At 43.8% G+C, this 18,820-nt stretch overlaps 1 protein-coding gene across 2 annotated transcripts in view; it reads right to left on the bottom strand.

Annotated features, from left to right (window-relative positions):
- Positions 1-18,820, bottom strand: part of LOC110532419 (UHRF1-binding protein 1) — a 63,163-nt gene that overhangs the window by 21,166 nt on the left and 23,177 nt on the right. For both annotated transcript variants that reach the window (XM_036988368.1, XM_036988369.1), the window contains exons 7-12: positions 16,038-16,200; positions 14,268-14,306; positions 13,999-14,090; positions 13,633-13,822; positions 4,829-4,969; positions 4,442-4,612 (exon numbers count right to left, since the gene is read on the bottom strand). In XM_036988368.1, the coding sequence (XP_036844263.1) occupies positions 4,442-4,612; positions 4,829-4,969; positions 13,633-13,822; positions 13,999-14,090; positions 14,268-14,306; positions 16,038-16,200 (796 nt within the window). The remainder of the gene's footprint in view (positions 1-4,441; positions 4,613-4,828; positions 4,970-13,632; positions 13,823-13,998; positions 14,091-14,267; positions 14,307-16,037; positions 16,201-18,820) is intronic.

Here is an 18,820-nt window from a genome sequence, read left to right on the forward strand (position 1 = left end):
TAGCTTCAGGATTTATGCGTCCTTCGTCCTCTCTGTGCCCGTGCATCGACTACCAGGGACTCAATGACATAACGGTGAAGAACCGCTACCCGCTACCAGTCATCTCCTCGGCCTCGAGCTGCTCCAGGGGGCCACCGTGTTTTCCAATCTGGATCTACAGAACGCCTACCACCTGGTGCGGATACGAGAGGGGGATGAGTAGAAGACCGCCTTCAACACGGCCAGCGGCTACTATGGGTATTTGGTCATGCCATTTGGCCTCACCAACGCCCCTGCTGTGTTCCAGGCTCTGGTGAATGATGTTCTCCGCGACATGTTGAACCAGTTTGTCTTCATCTACATTGATGACATCCTCATCTTCTCTCGCTAACCCCAAGAACGTGTGCTCCATGTCCGACAGGTTCTTCAACGCCTCCTGGACAACCAGCTGTTTATCAAGGCAGAGAAGTGAGAGTTCCATCGCTCTGGCATCCCCTTTCTTGGGTACATCATCTCTGCTGGGAGTGTCCAGATGGATCCTGGTAAGGTGAGAGTGGTGGTGGATTCCAGACAATCATGGATTACAAAGGGATAACCAGCCAAGTCACAGACACAGTGTCTTGCTCCTGGACAAGCTAAACACCTTCTGCACTCGCTTTGAGGATAACACAGTGCCACCGACGTGGCCAGCTTCCAAGGACTGCGGGCTCTCGTTCTCCATGGCCGACAGGAGTAAGACATTTATTTAAGCGTGTTAACCCTCGCAAGGCTGCTGGCCCAGACGGCATCCATAGACGCTCCCTCAGAGCATGTGCAGACCAGTTTACAGAAATATTCATTTTCTCCCTATCCCAGTCTGATGCCCCCACTTGCTTCAAGATGTTCTTCATTGTTCCTGTACACAAGAAAGCAAAGGTAACTGAACTAAATGACTTTCACCGTGTAGCACTCACTTCTGTCATCATGAAGTGCTTTAAGAGGCTAGTTAAGGATCATATCACTTCCACCTTACCTGACACCCTAGACCAGGTGTGGGCAACTCTAGTCCTCGAGTGCCTGATTGGTGTCACACTTTTTCTCCATCCCTAACAAACACAGCTGATTAATCAAATTGCATTCTAAATTGAAGATCATGATTAGGTGATTATTGGAGTCAGGTGTGTTAGCTGAGGTTGGTGCAAAACTGTGACACCAATCAGGCCCTCGAGGACTGGAATTGCCCCCTCCTGCCCTAGACCCACTTCAATTTGCATACAGCCCCAATAGATCCAGACGATGCAATCACCATCACACTGCCCTATCCCATCTGGACAAGAGGAATACCTATGTAAGAATGATGTTCACTCATTACCGCTCAGCCTTCAACACCACAGTATCCTCCACATCATTAAGCTTGGGGACCTGGGTCTGAACTGTCGGGCTGCCCCCAGGTGGTGAAGGTAGAAAACAAGACCTCCACTACGCTGATCCTCAACACAGGGTCCCCACAAGGGTGTGTGCTCAGCCCCCTCCTGTACTCTGTGGCCACACATGCCTATGACTCAATCATCAAGATTGCAGATGATACAACAGTAGTAGGCCTGATTACCAACAGTGATGAGACAGCCTACAGGGAGTAGTGGTGGCAGGGAAATAACCTCTCCCTCAACGTCAACAAAACAAAGGAGCTGATTTTCGACTTCAGGAGACAGCAGAGAGAGCACGCCCCATCCACATCGATGGGACCGGCGTGGAGAAGGTGAAAAGCTTCCAGGTCCTCGGCCCCGAAGACCCTCAAACTTTTACAGATGCACCATTGAGAGCATCCTGTCGGGCTGTATCACCGCCTGATACGGCAACTGCACCGCCCACAACCGTAGGGCTCTCCACAGTGGGTGGTGCGGTCTGCCCAACATATCACCGGAGGCACACTGCCTGACCTCCAGGACACCTACAGCACCTGATGTCACAAGAAGACCAAAAAGGATATCAACCACCCGAGCCACGGCCTGTTCACCCCGCTATCATCAGTACAGGTGCATCAAAGCTGGGACCGGGAGACTGAAAAACAGGTTCTGTCTCAAGGACATCAGACTGTTAAATAGCCATCACTAGCTGGCTACCACACGGTTACTCAACCCAGCACCTTAGAGGCTGCTGCCCTATGTAAACTCAGCAAAAAAATAAACATCCATTCACTACCAACTAAGTTTATTTTCAGCAAACTAAACATGTGTAAATATTTGTATGAACATAAGACTCAACAACTGAGACATAAACTGAACAAGTTCCACAGACATGTGACTAACAGAAATGGAATAATGTGTCCCTGAACAAAGGGTGGGTCAAAATCAAATTAAACAGTCAGTATCTGGTGTAGCCACCAGCTGCATTAAGTACTGCAGTGCATCTCCTTATGGACTGCACCAGATTTTCCAGTTCTTGCTGTGAGATGTTACCCCACTCTTCCACCAAGGCAAGACATTTCTGGGGGAATGGCCATAGCCCTCACCCTCCGATCCAACAAGGTCTCAGACGTGCTCAGTGGGATTGAGATCAGGGTTCTTAGCTGGCCATGGCAGAACACTGACATTCCTGTCTTGTAAGAAATCACGCACAGAACTAGCAGTATGGCTGGTGGCATTGTCATGCTGGAGGATCATGTCAGGATGAGCCCGCAGGAAGGGTAGCACATGAGGGAGGAGGAAGTCTTCCCTGTAACGCACAGCGTTGAGATTGCATGCAATGACAACAAGCTCAGTCCGATGATGCTGTGACACACCGCCCCAGACCATGACGGACCCTCCACCTCCAAATCGATCCCACTCCAGAGTACAGGCCTCGGTGTAAAGCTCATTCCTTTGACGATAAACGCAAATCCAACCATCAACCCTGGTGAGACAAAACCGCGACTTGTCAGTGAAGAGCACTTTTTGCCAGTCCTGTCTGGTCCGGCGACGGTGGGTTTGTGCCCAAAGGCAACATTGTTGCCGGCGATGTCTGGTGAGGACATGCCTTACAACAGGCCTACAAGTCCTCAGTCCAGCCTCTCTCAGCCTATTGCGGACAGTCTGAGCACCGATGGAGGGATTGTGCTTTCCTGGTGTAACTCGGGCAGTTGTTGTTGCCTTCCTGTACCTGTCCCGCAGTTGTGATGTTCGGATGTACCGATCCTGTGCAGGTGTTGTTACACATGGTCTGCCAATGTGAGGACGATCAGCTGTCCGTCCTGTCTCCCTGTAGCGCTGTCTTAGGCGTCTCACAGTACGGACATAGCAATTTATTGCCCTGGCCACATCTGCAGTCCTCGTGCCTCCTTGCAGCATGCCTAAGGCACGTTCACGCAGATGAGCAGGGACCCTGGGCATCTTTCTTTTGGTGTTTTTCAGAGTCAGTAGAAAGGCCTCTTTAGTGTCCTAGGTTTTCATAACCGTGACTTTAATTGCCTACCGTCTGTAAACGGTTAGTGTCTAAACGACCGTTTAACAGGCGCATGTTCATTAATTGTTTATGGTTCATTGAACAAGCATGGGAAACAGTGTTAAAACCTTTTACAATGAAGATCTGTGAAGTCATTTGGATTTTTACGAATTATCTTTGAAAGACAGGGTCCTTTTTTTGCTGAGTTTACATAGATATGGAATCACTGATTACTTTAATAAGGTAACATTGGTCACTGTAATAATGTTTAAATACAATTTTACTCATTTAATCTGTATTCTATTGTTTTCCAGTCAATGTCACTCCGACATTGCTTGTCCTAATATTGGTATATTTGTTAACTCCATTCTTTTACTTTTAAATTGTATGTATTGTTGTGAATTGCTAGATACTACAGCACTGTTGGAGTTAGTAACACAAGCATTTCGCAACACCCAAAATAGCATCTGCTAAATATGTGTCTGCGACTAATAAAACTTGATTTGATTTCTAATGTAAATCTTTGGCAACACCCAAGGTGGCTTTAACTGCATAGCTCTCCCTGTAGATTCTACGGTGACGTAGTGTCCCCATGAGTGACAGAACACTGAACCAATCACGGCGCAACTACAGAAGACTAATCGACACTACACTCAGTATTTTCCGCTGGCTGCCCCTCCACCACAGAAAACACTGAGCTCATCTGAAACACCTGCATTTTGGAGCTGCCTTATTCAAGAAAGATAACACGTTCGTATGCAGCTTTATTAACTCAAGGATGATTTTTAAAATTTTTTTTACATTGTTTGCAAACTGATATGTGACACGAATGAATGCCAAAATCACACCCAAAACAGGCACACAGAGAATAAATACATGTTTTATTTGTTTTATATGCAGGGCTCAAAACAGATTGGGCTCAGGCTCTGCCCCACCTACCCTGAATGACGGGTCGCCACTGAATATAGCTACATTTGAAATAGAACTGTAGCACAAAATAAGTGCAGGCTGCAGACACTGTGCTGTTGTTAACACATATAAAAGGAAGGCGGGAGGACGGTACCTGTAGAGACTCTGCAGCCATATTCTTCCTCTGCTGGGCAGACTTCTCCATGGCCTCACTCAGGGACTTGGCGTAGTGGATGACAGCTTTGAGCTGAGAGTCCGTCAGCACCCACAGCAGGTCGTCCAAAATGAAGAGCAGCTTCGAGGCCAGAACATTACAGTCCTTCACCTGGGATATGATTAAAGACAGAGGAGAAACCTAGTTAGTCATCATGTTACAGAGGAAGCAATTTTACATTCATTCAATGACTGTGTGTTAATTTACTCTGAAGCACCTTGAGAACAGTTGCTTTTGAGAAAGAAAATGTAACGTGGTTAAACTGTTGGGGAAACGTCACATCAAGTAAACCCCACCCTCCCTGGCCTACCCATGGCCCAGTCTTACCCTGCGCTTCAGGGCGATGCGGATGCGTCCCTGGTTGGTAATGAGGCGTAGTGGGATACTGCCCAGGTCCTGGTCTTCACTCTCTATGGCATCAGCCTCTATACGCAGACTCTGCCAGTTGATCTCCTTAAACGTCAAAACCTGGGGAGTTGCACAAAACATACACAGACAGACAAAGACACAGACACACGTATATACATATTAGGGAACCAGTGTATGGGACGAGCTACAAGTACACTGGCCTAAAAGTCTCTTTACGAGAAAAACAGAGAGACCATGTAAACGAGGTCATTTATAAGGATAACGCAGACGCATTTCCTGATCTCAAATAGAGGGGCTGGAAATCATGAACAATAAAATGCTGAACAATTTGCCTAATTAAGTGATATTTATTGCTGGCCTGAAAAACAAATACAGTGACTCTGTAAGCTGGACATACTGGACTAACTGTACCATGAAACCTGGAAATACTGTACTAACTGTACCATGAAACCTGGACATACTGTACCATGAAACCTGGACATACTGTACTAACTGTACCATGAAACCTGGACATACTGTACCATGAAACCTGAACATACTGTACCATGAAACCTGGACATACTGTACCATGAAACCTGGACATACTGTACTAACTGTACCATGAAACCTGGACATACTGTACCATGAAACCTGGACATACTGGACTAACTGTATCATGAAACCTGGACATACTGTACTAACTGTACCATGAAACCTGGACATACTGTACCATGAAACCTGAACATACTGTACCATGAAACCTGGACATACTGTACCATGAAACCTGGACATACTGTACTAACTGTACCATGAAACCTGGACATACTGTACCATGAAACCTGGACATACTGGACTAACTGTATCATGAAACCTGGACATACTGTACTAACTGTATCATGAAACCTGGACATACTGTACCATGAAACCTGGACATACTGTACTAACTGTACCATGAAACCTGGACATACTGTACCATGAAACCTGAACATACTGTGCCATGAAACCTGGACATACTGTACTAACTGTACCATGAAACCTGGACATACTGTAAAACATGGACATACTGTACCATGAAACCTGGACATACTGTACTAACTGTACCATGAAACCTGGACATACTGTACCATGAAACCTGAACATACTGTACCATGAAACCTGGACATACTGTGCCATGAAACCTGGACATACTGTACTAACTGTACCATGAAACCTGGACATACTGGACTAACTGTATCATGAAACCTGGACATACTGTACTAACTGTATCATGAAACCTGGACATACTGTACCATGAAACCTGGACATACTGGACTAACTGTACCATGAAACCTGGACATACTATACCATGAAACCTGGACATACTGTACTAACTGTACCATGAAACCTGGACATACTGTACTAACTGTACCATGAAACCTGGACATACTGGACTAACTGTACCATGAAACCTGGACATACTGTACCATGAAACCTGGACATACTGTACCATGAAACCTGGAAATACTGTACCATGAAACCTGGACATACTGGACTAACTGTACCATGAAACCTGGACATACTGGACTAACTGTATCATGAAACCTGGACATACTGGAATAACTGTACCATGAAACCTGGACATACTGGAATAACTGTATCATGAAACATGGACATAATGTACTAACTGTATCATGAAACCTGGACATAATGGACTAACTGTACCATGAAACCTGGACATACTGGACTAACTGTACCCTGAGACCTGGACATACTGTACCATGAAACCATGAAAACTGGACGCAATGTACTAACTATACCATGAAACCTGGACTAACCGTACCATGAAACCATGAAACCTGGACATACTGTAGCATGAAACCTGGACATACTGTACTAACTGTACCATGAAACCTGGACATACTGGAATAACTATCATGAAACCTGGACATACTGTACCATGAAACCTGGACATACTGGACTAACTGTACCATGAAACCTGGACATACTGTACCATGAAACCTGGACATACTGTACCATGAAACCTGGACATACTGTACCATGAAACCTGGACATACTGTACTAACTGTACCATGAAACCTGGACATACTGTACTAAATGTACCATGAAACCTGGACATACTGGACTAACTGTACCATGAAACCTAGACATACTGGACTAACTGTATCATGAAACCTGGACATACTGGAATAACTGTACCATGAAACCTGGACATACTGTACTAACTGTATCATGAAACCTGGACACACTGTACTAACTGTACCATGAAACCTGGACATACTGGACTAACTGTACCATGAAACCTGGACTAACTGTACCATGAAACCTGGACATACTGTGCCATGAAAACATGAAAACTGGACATACTGTACTAACTATACCATGAAACCTGGACTAACTGTACCATGAAACCTGGACTAACCGTACCATGAAACCTGGACATACTGTAGCATGAAACCTGGACATACTGTACTAACTGTACCATGAAACCTGGACATACTGGAATAACTGTATCATGAAACCTGGACATACTGTACCATGAAACCTGGACATACTGGACTAACTGTACCAAGAAACCTGGACATACTGTACCATGAAACCTGGACATACTGTACCATGAAACCTGGACATACTGTACTAACTGTACCATGAAACCTGGACATACTGTACCATGAAACCTGAACATACTGTACCATGAAAACTGGACATACTGTACTAACTGTACCATGAAACCTGGACACTGTACCATGAAACCTGGACATACTGTACCATGAAACCTGGACATACTGTACTAACTGTACCATGAAACCTGGACATACTGTACCATGAAACCTGGACATACTGTACCATGAAACCTGGACATACTGTACCATGAAACCTGGACATACTGTACCATGAAACCTGGACATACTGGACTACTGTATCATGAAACCTGGACATACTGTACTAACTGTACCATGAAACCTGGACATACTGGACTACCTGTACCATGAAACCTGGACATACTGGACTAACTGTACCATGAAACCTGGACATACTGTACCATGAAACCTGGACATACTGTACCATGAAACCTGGACATACTGTACCATGAAACCTTGACAAACTGTGCCATGAAACCTGGAAATACTGTACCATGAAACGTGGACATACTGGACTAACTGTACCATGAAATCTGGACATACTGGACTAACTGTATCATGAAACCTGGACATACTGGAATAACTGTACAATGAAACCTGGACATACTGTACCATGAAACCTGGACATACTGTACTAACTGTACCATGAAACCTGGACACTGTACCATGAAACCTGGACATACTGGACTAACTGTACCATGAAACCTGGGCATACTGTACTAACTGTACCATGAAACCTGGACATACTGTACTAACTGTACCATGAAACCTGGACATACTGTACCATGAAACCTGGACATACTGTACCATGAAACCTGGACATACTGTACCATGAAACCTGGACATACTGTACCATGAAACCTTGACAAACTGTGCCATGAAACCTGGAAATACTGTACCATGAAACGTGGACATACTGGACTAACTGTACCATGAAACCTGGACATACTGGACTAACTGTATCATGAAACCTGGACATACTGGAATAACTGTACAATGAAACCTGGACATACTGTACCATGAAACCTGGACATACTGTACTAACTGTACCATGAAACCTGGACACTGTACCATGAAACCTGGACATACTGGACTAACTGTACCATGAAACCTGGGCATACTGTACTAACTGTACCATGAAACCTGGACATACTGTACTAACTGTACCATGAAACCTGGACATACTGTACCATGAAACCTGGACATACTGTACCATGAAACCTGGACTAACTGTGCCATGAAACCTGGAAATACTGTACCATGAAACCTGGACATACTGGACTAACTGTACCATGAAACCTGGACATACTGGAAGAACTGTATCATGAAACCTGGACATACTGGAATAACTGTACCATGAAACCTGGACATACTGGAATAATTGTATCATGAAACATGGACATAATGTACTAACTGTATCATGAAACCTGGACATACTGGACTAACTGTACCATGAAACCTGGACATACTGGAATAACTATCATGAAACCTGGACATACTGTACCATGAAACCTGGACATACTGGACTAACTGTACAATGAAACCTGGACATACTGTACCATGAAACCTGGACATACTGTACCATGAAACCTGGGAATACTGTACTAACTGTACCATGAAACCTGGACATACTGTACCATGAAACCTGGACATACTGTACTAACTGTAGCATGAAACCTGGACACTGTACCATGAAACCTGGACATACTGTACTAACTGTACCATGAAACCTGGACATACTGTACTAACTGTAGCATGAAACCTGGACATACTGTACCATGAAACCTGTACATACTAGACTAACTGTACATTGAAACCTGGACATACTGGACTAACTGTACCATGAAACCTGGACATACTGTACTAACTGTACCATGAAACCTGGACATACTGGACTAACTGTACCATGAAACCTGGACATACTGGACTAACTGTATCATGAAACCTGGACATACTGGAATAACTGTACCATGAAACCTGGACATACTGGAATAACTGTATCATGAAACCTGGACTAACTGTACCATGAAACCTGGACTAACTGTGCCATGAAACCTGGAAATACTGTACCATGAAACGTGGACATACTGGACTAACTGTACCATGAAACCTGGACATACTGGACTAACTGTACCATGAAACCTGGACATACTGTACCATGAAGCCATGAAAACTTTACACACTGTACTAACTATACCATGAAACCTGGACTAACTGTACCATGAAACCTGGACATACTGGAATAACTATCATGAAACCTGGACATACTGTACCATGAAACCTGGACATACTGGACTAACTGTACCATGAAACCTGGACATACTGTACCATGAAACCTGGACATACTGTACTAACTGTACCATGAAACCTGGACATACTGTACCATGAAACCTGGACTAACTGTACCATGAAACCTGAACATACTGTACCATGAAACCTGGACATACTGTACTAACTGTACCATGAAACCTGGACATACTGTACTAAGTGTAGCATGAAACCTGGACACTGTACCATGAAACCTGAACATACTGGACTAACTGTACCATGAAACCTGGACATACTGGACTAACTGTACCATGAAACCTGGACATACTGTACTAACTGTACCATGAAACCTGGACATACTGGACTAACTGTACCATGAAACCTGGACATACTGGACTAACTGTACCATGAAACCTGGACATACTGGAATAACTGTACCATGAAACCTGGACATACTGTACTAACTGTATCATGAAACCTGGACATACTGTACTAACTGTATCATGAAACCTGGACATACTGGACTAACTGTACCATGAAACCTGGACATACTGGACTAACTGTACCATGAAACCTGGACATACTGTACCATGAAACCTGGACATACTGTACCATGAAACCTGGACATACTGTACCATGAAACCTGGACATACTGTACCATGAAACCTGGACATACTGGACTAACTGTATCATGAAACCTGGACATACTGTACTAACTGTACCATGAAACCTGGACATACTGGACTACCTGTACCATGAAACCTGGACATACTGGACTAACTGTACCATGAAACCTGGACATACTGTACCATGAAACCTGGACATACTGTACCATGAAACCTGGACTAACTGTGCCATGAAACCTGGAAATACTGTACCATGAAACGTGGACATACTGGACTAACTGTACCATGAAACCTGGACATACTGGACTAACTGTATCATGAAACCTGGACATACTGGAATAACTGTACCATGAAACCTGGACATACTGTACCATGAAACCTGGACATACTGTACTAACTGTACCATGAAACCTGGACACTGTACCATGAAACCTGGACATACTGGACTAACTGTACCATGAAACCTGGGCATACTGTACTAACTGTACCATGAAACTTGGACATACTGTACTAACTGTACCATGAAACCTGGACATACTGTACCATGAAACCTGGACATACTGTACCATGAAACCTGGACTAACTGTGCCATGAAACCTGGACTAACTGTGCCATGAAACCTGGACATACTGGAATAACTGTACCATGAAACCTGGACATACTGGAATAACTGTATCATGAAACATGGACATAATGTACTAACTGTATCATGAAACCTGGACATACTGGACTAACTGTACCATGAAACCTGGACATACTGGAATAACTATCATGAAACCTGGACATACTGTACCATGAAACCTGGACATACTGAACTAACTGTACAATGAAACCTGGACATACTGTACCATGAAACCTGGACATACTGTACCATGAAACCTGGACATACTGTACTAACTGTACCATGAAACCTGGACATACTGTAGCATGAAACCTGGACATACTGTACTAACTGTAGCATGAAACCTGGACACTGTACCATGAAACCTGGACATACTGTACTAACTGTACCATGAAACCTGGACATACTGTACTAACTGTAGCATGAAACCTGGACATACTGTACCATGAAACCTGTACATACTGGACTAACTGTACATTGAAACCTGGACATACTGGACTAACTGTACCATGAAACCTGGACATACTGTACTAACTGTACCATGAAACCTGGACATACTGGACTAACTGTACCATGAAACCTGGACATACTGGACTAACTGTATCATGAAACCTGGACATACTGGAATAACTGTACCATGAAACCTGGACTAACTGTACCATGAAACCTGGACTAACTGTGCCATGAAACCTGGAAATACTGTACCATGAAACGTGGACATACTGGACTAACTGTACCATGAAACCTGGACATACTGGACTAACTGTACCATGAAACCTGGACATACTGTACCATGAAGCCATGAAAACTTTACACACTGTACTAACTATACCATGAAACCTGGACTAACTGTACCATGAAACCTGGACATACTGGAATAACTATCATGAAACCTGGACATACTGTACCATGAAACCTGGACATACTGGACTAACTGTACCATGAAACCTGGACATACTGTACCATGAAACCTGGACATACTGTACTAACTGTACCATGAAACCTGGACATACTGTACCATGAAACCTGGACTAACTGTACCATGAAACCTGAACATACTGTACCATGAAACCTGGACATACTGTACTAACTGTACCATGAAACCTGGACATACTGGACTAACTGTACCATGAAACCTGGACATACTGGACTAACTGTACCATGAAACCTGGACATACTGGACTAACTGTACCATGAAACCTGGACATACTGGAATAACTGTATCATGAAACCTGGACATACTGTACCAACTGTAGCATGAAACCTGGACACTGTACCATGAAACCTGAACATACTGGACTAACTGTACCATGAAACCTGGACATACTGTACTAACTGTACCATGAAACCTGGACATACTGGACTAACTGTACCATGAAACCTGGACATACTGGACTAACTGTACCATGAAACCTGGACATACTGGAATAACTGTATCATGAAACCTGGACATACTGTACTAACTGTATCATGAAACCTGGACATACTGGACTAACTGTACCATGAAACCTGGACATACTGGACTAACTGTACCATGAAACCTGGACATACTGTACTAACTATACCATGAAACCTGGACTAACTGTACCATGAAACCTGGACTAACCGTACCATGAAACCATGAAACCTGGACATACTGTAGCATGAAACCTAGACATACTGTACTAACTGTACCATGAAACCTGGACATACTGGACTAACTGTACCATGAAACCTGGACATACTGGACTAACTGTACCATGAAACCTGGACATACTGTACCATGAAACCTGGACATACTGTACCATGAAACCTGGACATACTGTACTAACTGTACCATGAAACCTGGACATACTGTACCATGAAACCTGGACATACTGGACTAACTGTACATTGAAACCTGGACATACTGGACTAACTGTACCATGAAACCTGGACATACTGTACTAACTGTACCATGAAACCTGGACATACTGGACTAACTGTACCATGAAACCTGGACATACTGGACTAACTGTATCATGAAACCTGGACATACTGGAATAACTGTACCATGAAACCTGGACATACTGGAATAACTGTATCATGAAACCTGGACATATTGGACTAACTGTACATGAAACCTGGACATACTGTACCATGAAACCATGAAAACTGGACATACTGTACTAACTATACCATGAAACCTGGACTAACTGTACCATGAAACCTGGACTAACCGTACCATGAAACCTGGACATACTGTAGCATGAAACCTGGACATACTGTACTAACTGTACCATGAAACCTGGACATACTGGACACACTGTACCATGAAACCTGGACATACTGTACCATGAAACCTGGACATACTGTACTAACTGTACCATGAAACCTGAACACTGTACCATGAAACCTGAACATACTGTACCATGAAACCTGGACATACTGTACTAACTGTACCATTAAACCTGGACATACTGTACTAACTGTAGCATGAAACCTGGACACTGTACCATGAAACCTGGACATACTGGACTAACTGTACCATGAAACCTTGACATACTGTACTAACTGTACCATGAAACCTGGACATACTGTACTAACTGTACCATGAAACCTGGACATACTGTACTAACCGCTACATAAAACCTAATTTTGTGGGCATACCTCTCCTCTCTTGGGGTCTGTGATGCGGGTGTAGCGGAGGTCAGTCTTCTGCCATTTGGGGTTGAGACTGTTACCCTGGAGCTGCCAGAGCTCGAAGGAGGCGCGAAAGGCACGGGACTGCACCTTGATGGTGATGGAGTTGATGATGACAGACATACCCTCCACCACCTTCTCAGCGAAGCCATACTCACTGCAGCAAGACACAACAATAGACAGATGAGAATATGACTGAAGACAGTGGGTTTTCAGTAAATTATATCTGTCCAGAGCAACAGTTATATACAATATATAATAGTATAAAATAAATGGATCTATCACAAATTCCCCTCAAAAAGGTTCCAAACAGACAGAAAAGGTAAGGCTTACCTCTGGCCAGCAGTGATGGCAATAGGGGAGGGGCCATTTGGTGCACGGGGCTCCTCACAAGTTCTCATCTCCACCTCCACCTTGTCCAGGAACTGCGGGGGTTGGAAGAAGTGTGCATAGTTACCATAGTTCAGTACAGCAGGGGTGGATGTAGTATTACAATAGTAAACCAATACACTTTACTACAGGAGAAATAAAATGGAGAAAGATAAGGAGAATGAGCGGGACAGAAACTCATGGAGGAATAGAACAAAGGGTATAATTCATACCAGGCAGATGGGGCTGGTCTTCAACTTTGTCCATTGTATCTGAGGGAGACAAAACAGCAGGGGACCAGTCAGGATGGCACAAACACTTTCCTCAGCACTGTTCTGCTGGACTGTTTATCATTCACTGTGTGCAAGACACACAGAGTGGCTTGTGCTTTTAGGCTTCTCCTTGTAGACTTATACCCGACCTAGACTGGCTTCAAAATAGTAATCTTAAAGATAAAACAATAATAAGGGGACATCTGATCTGGGCCATACAAAGACAACCCAGCTAATTTCAAATCTGATCTGCAGTCCACATCTTTCTAAACAACAGGTTGAGCAGGTCATTCAGGGCTTTGGTGTGGTGCTGTGCTGTGCTAGCCTCTGGCCTTTTGTGTCCTTCCCCCTCATGCTGCTCTCTCGCTGTTATCTGAGCCTAGCAGTGGGCCTGGAGATGTGTCCACTGATCTTAGTGTTATTGGACAGTAATGCGGCTTATCTCTGCCATGCTGCCAGTGTGTGTAGCCTATGCCCTCTGCGGCGTTCATTGATGTAGCTAAAGGCTACACTATGAAACCCCAATGACATGGTCTTGTCAAACCGCTCACCATACGTTTTTTGCCTGGTCGTGATTTAATGCTTTCATATTAATCTGCCATTGGTCAGCAAATATGATCAAGTGTTTCCCCTATATTCATTTAGCAGTGGCGGGCCCTCGCTGCTAAATAGTTGCCGCCAAGAAATATGAAAAAAATTGGGATGGTAAAACATTGTCAGTTAAACTTAGACAACTAAAACCAGATATAAAGTATGTAGAAATGATAAAAGAGCTAAATATTTTTTAAATAAGATCATATTTGAGAACTAGCAATCATCAATAAAAACTAGGAGTCAGAGAGAATCTAAAATTCCCAAACTTTTATGGCATGGAGCCCCCACTGATTTTGTTATAATGTTTGAGACACTCAGATAGCACAAGAACACGGCATAAGCCATGGCAAAATGTATAGAATTGCAGGAAATTTGCTTTAAAACTGATTTTTATCCCCTCTGCCCCATGACAAAATGTGTAGAATTACAGGAAACTAGCTTTAAAACTGAGACATTTTCTCTCCGCCCCATTGCAAAATGTGTAGAATTGCAGAAATGTGCTTTGAAACAGCAAAATGTCTGCAGCAAAGAGGAAAAGAGGAGGGCCTTTAAAATCTTTGGTCAGAGACTGTGCAGTTGGCCACGTCCACTACCACGCTGTCCACCACACTATCTTTTCCACCGCTGCTGAAAGAACACTGACCTTAAACTACTAAATTAATGCAGTGACATAATTCTGGAACACTCTTTCTTATCTGTACACAGCCATTGTCATCGGGGAAAGACATGGATTATTATAAGAATAACACAAGCGGTCTAAGGCACTGTATCGCAGTACTAGAGGCGTCACTACAGACCCGGGTTCGATCCCGAGCTGTATCACAACCGGCTGTAATCGGGAGTCCCATAGGGCGGCGCACAATTGGCCCAGCATTGTCAGGGTTAGGAGAGGGTTTGGCCGGGGGGCTTTACTTGGCTTATCGCGCTCTACGACTCTTGTGGCGGGCCGGGCGCCTGCAGGCTGACCTCTGTCACCAGTTGAACGGTGTTTCCTCCGACACATTGGTGCGGCTGGCTACCAGGTTAAGACGCATGGTTTGGCGGGTCATGTTTCGGAGTACGCATGACTGGACCTTCGCCTCCCGAGCCCGTTGGGGAGTTGCAGAGAAAATAAAAAGAATAACACAGTTGTCTCACCCTGATTGCAGCCTTGTTGCAGTAGACCCGGGTGACAGCCAACCAGGTAGGCAGGTCCAGCATGTTCTGCAGCACCTCCTCATCCAGCTCCAGGTTGGACAGCTGACCCTCGCCCTTCAGTGTGCTCAGGTTTATCTTGTCTGGAGACAGGTTCTTGGTGAACCTTCATACAAAGGAATGAGAGAGGGGTAAGTTCAAGAAACCATCAAACCTGGACATGCTGTACTAACTCTACCATGAAACCTGGACATGCTGTACTAACTCTACCATGAAACCTGGACATGCTGTACTAACTGTCAGCATGGAGACCCCATTGATTTTGTTATAATGTTTGAGTCACTTAGATGGCATAAGAACATGGCATAAAAACCAGACTGATCACCAAAATAGTTTACACGTCATGCATGTGTGGTTTACGAGGGTTCGGAGGCTATATGAGGACAGTGTAAATGAGGTTAAAATTAGATGCTAGCCTGACCAAGGTCGGCTTTTTGCAGTGATATTGGCAGTGAGATGTAATTGTGAGCTTCATGCTGTAGGCATGAATTGAATTGAATCCCAGGCTGCAGTACAGACTGTGTCTTTGCCAGATTCCCACCATAGGACTTTCCCCATCTGGCTTCATTGACCTTACCCTCCACTAGAGCTAAAAATGAACTGCTGAGTCATTTGCCAGAGCAAAACCTACCATAGTGAAACAGCAGTGGTGTTAGGCTAGCTGTAACATATTCTGAAAAAATGATGAGGCAACAAACAGACCATTTATAGTTCAAATCTACCACACTCACCATGACTGGAAAATTATGACCTTTACTCCACACTCATTCGTCTAACTAAAACCTGACATTTCAGACTCCAACACAAAGGCTGGTGTTTCTTGGGCTTTGGCTGGTGGTGACAGAGCTAAATGCCAATACACAAGAGGTCTGACTCTAGTGCTGGACTGACTCACCAGTACACTGTCTGGGTAACATATTGTAATGCTACTGAGACAAGTGAGACACTGGTTCAAGATGGTGTTGTCAGGGGCTTTTCTAGTAGCCTAGTGCTGCCTTTAGTATGTAGCAAGTCTCAGAATTCCTTTAACGAGAGGGCTTCATTTGAAAAGCTGAGATACCATCAGAGTAAAGCATCAACCTCAGTCCAACAAGATTTGAATTAGCCTTCCAGTAAAGGAGCTTGACTATTACCAGTCATTAGCTGTAAAGAACAGTGTTATACGAGGTTAACCAGCCCACATTAATGAGCGCTAAGCTATAAGGTGAACAGGTGAACCACTCCACCCCTCAACCATACCTCTATCTCAGTCGCAATACTGGTCTGGTCATTGACTAGACTGCTGTAATGAGATTAAAGCTACTCTACTATGACTAGGCCTGTGCACTCAGAACCTTGTTCCACTGAGTGCACACAGCCTGGAACCTCTCTCTCCCTGAGGGAGCACTTTCAATCCACCCAACACACCTACAGACCACTTTAGCACCCTATGATGAAATGTCCAAGACTGAAAATAGACATTCACCAGGGAGGTGCCCAAGCCTCCTCCTGAAGACCTACAGGGTATGCAGGGTTTTGTTCCAGCCTTTAAAGCAGGGCTGGGCAAAAGCCTGCACACCCAGTAGCTTTTATGTGTACACTAACCCTGCTCAATAATGAGAAGAAAATAAAAGACATTCCTCATTCAAAACAGCTCACACAGGATCCAACATGTCCTGGGGATTCAACCCTTTTAACAATACTGCGTTTGCATTTTAATATGGTATTTCTATCCTTTAAGAGCGGTGAAAATAATAAAGAATAGCCTGAAGGGTTGGGGTCAATTCCATTTCAATTACGATAACCTAAATTCAGGAAGTAAACCAAAATCCAATTTTTCCCAATGAAAAATCACTGAGGAGAATTGGAATTTCAGTGTACTTCCTGAATTGACTAGAATTTAAATGGAATTGAACCCTGATAGGCTGTAGTCTGGAACACCACACAGACTATCATGGTACTAATTCAAATAAGGTATCTGTTTTTTATTTGTAATACATTTGCAAAATTTTCTAAAAAACAGTTTTCGCTTTGTCATTATGGGGTATTGTTTGCAGATTGCTGAGGATTTTCATGTAATCGAAATTCTAATCAAACACTACATGTAATTGCGGGAGAAAAAGGACAAAGATCCCATCAGCTTTCTATAGGCTAGGCCTACTATATTTATTTCTCAACCTAGTATTTCTCAACCCTAATATTAGGCACATTGCTTATACAGTGGGGAGAACAAGTATTTGATACACTGCCGATTTAGCAGGTTTTCCTACTTACAAAGCATGTAGAGCTCTGTCATTTTTATCATAGGTGCACTTCAACCGTGAGAGACAGAATCTACAACAAAAATCCAGAAAATCACATTGTATGCTTTTTAAGTAATTAATTAGCATATTATTGCATGACATAAGTATTTGATCACCTACCAACCAGTAAGAATTGCGGCTCTCACAGACCTGTTAGTTTTTCTTTAAGAAGCCCCCCTGTTCTCCACTCATTATCTGTATTAACTGCACCTGTTTGAACTCGTTACCTGTATAAAAGACACCTGTCCACACACTCAATCAAACAGACTCCAACCTCTCCACAATGGCCAAGACCAGCGAGCTGTGTAAGGACATCAGGGATAAAATTGTAGACCTGCACAAGGCTGGGATGGGCTATAGGACAATAGGCAAGCAGCTTGGTGAGAAGGCAACAACTGTTGGCGCAATTATTAGAAAATGGAAGAAATTCAAGATGACGGTCAA

This window comes from Oncorhynchus mykiss, chromosome 9 (assembly GCF_013265735.2).
Source record: "Oncorhynchus mykiss isolate Arlee chromosome 9, USDA_OmykA_1.1, whole genome shotgun sequence".
NCBI classification, from domain to species: domain Eukaryota; kingdom Metazoa; phylum Chordata; class Actinopteri; order Salmoniformes; family Salmonidae; genus Oncorhynchus; species Oncorhynchus mykiss.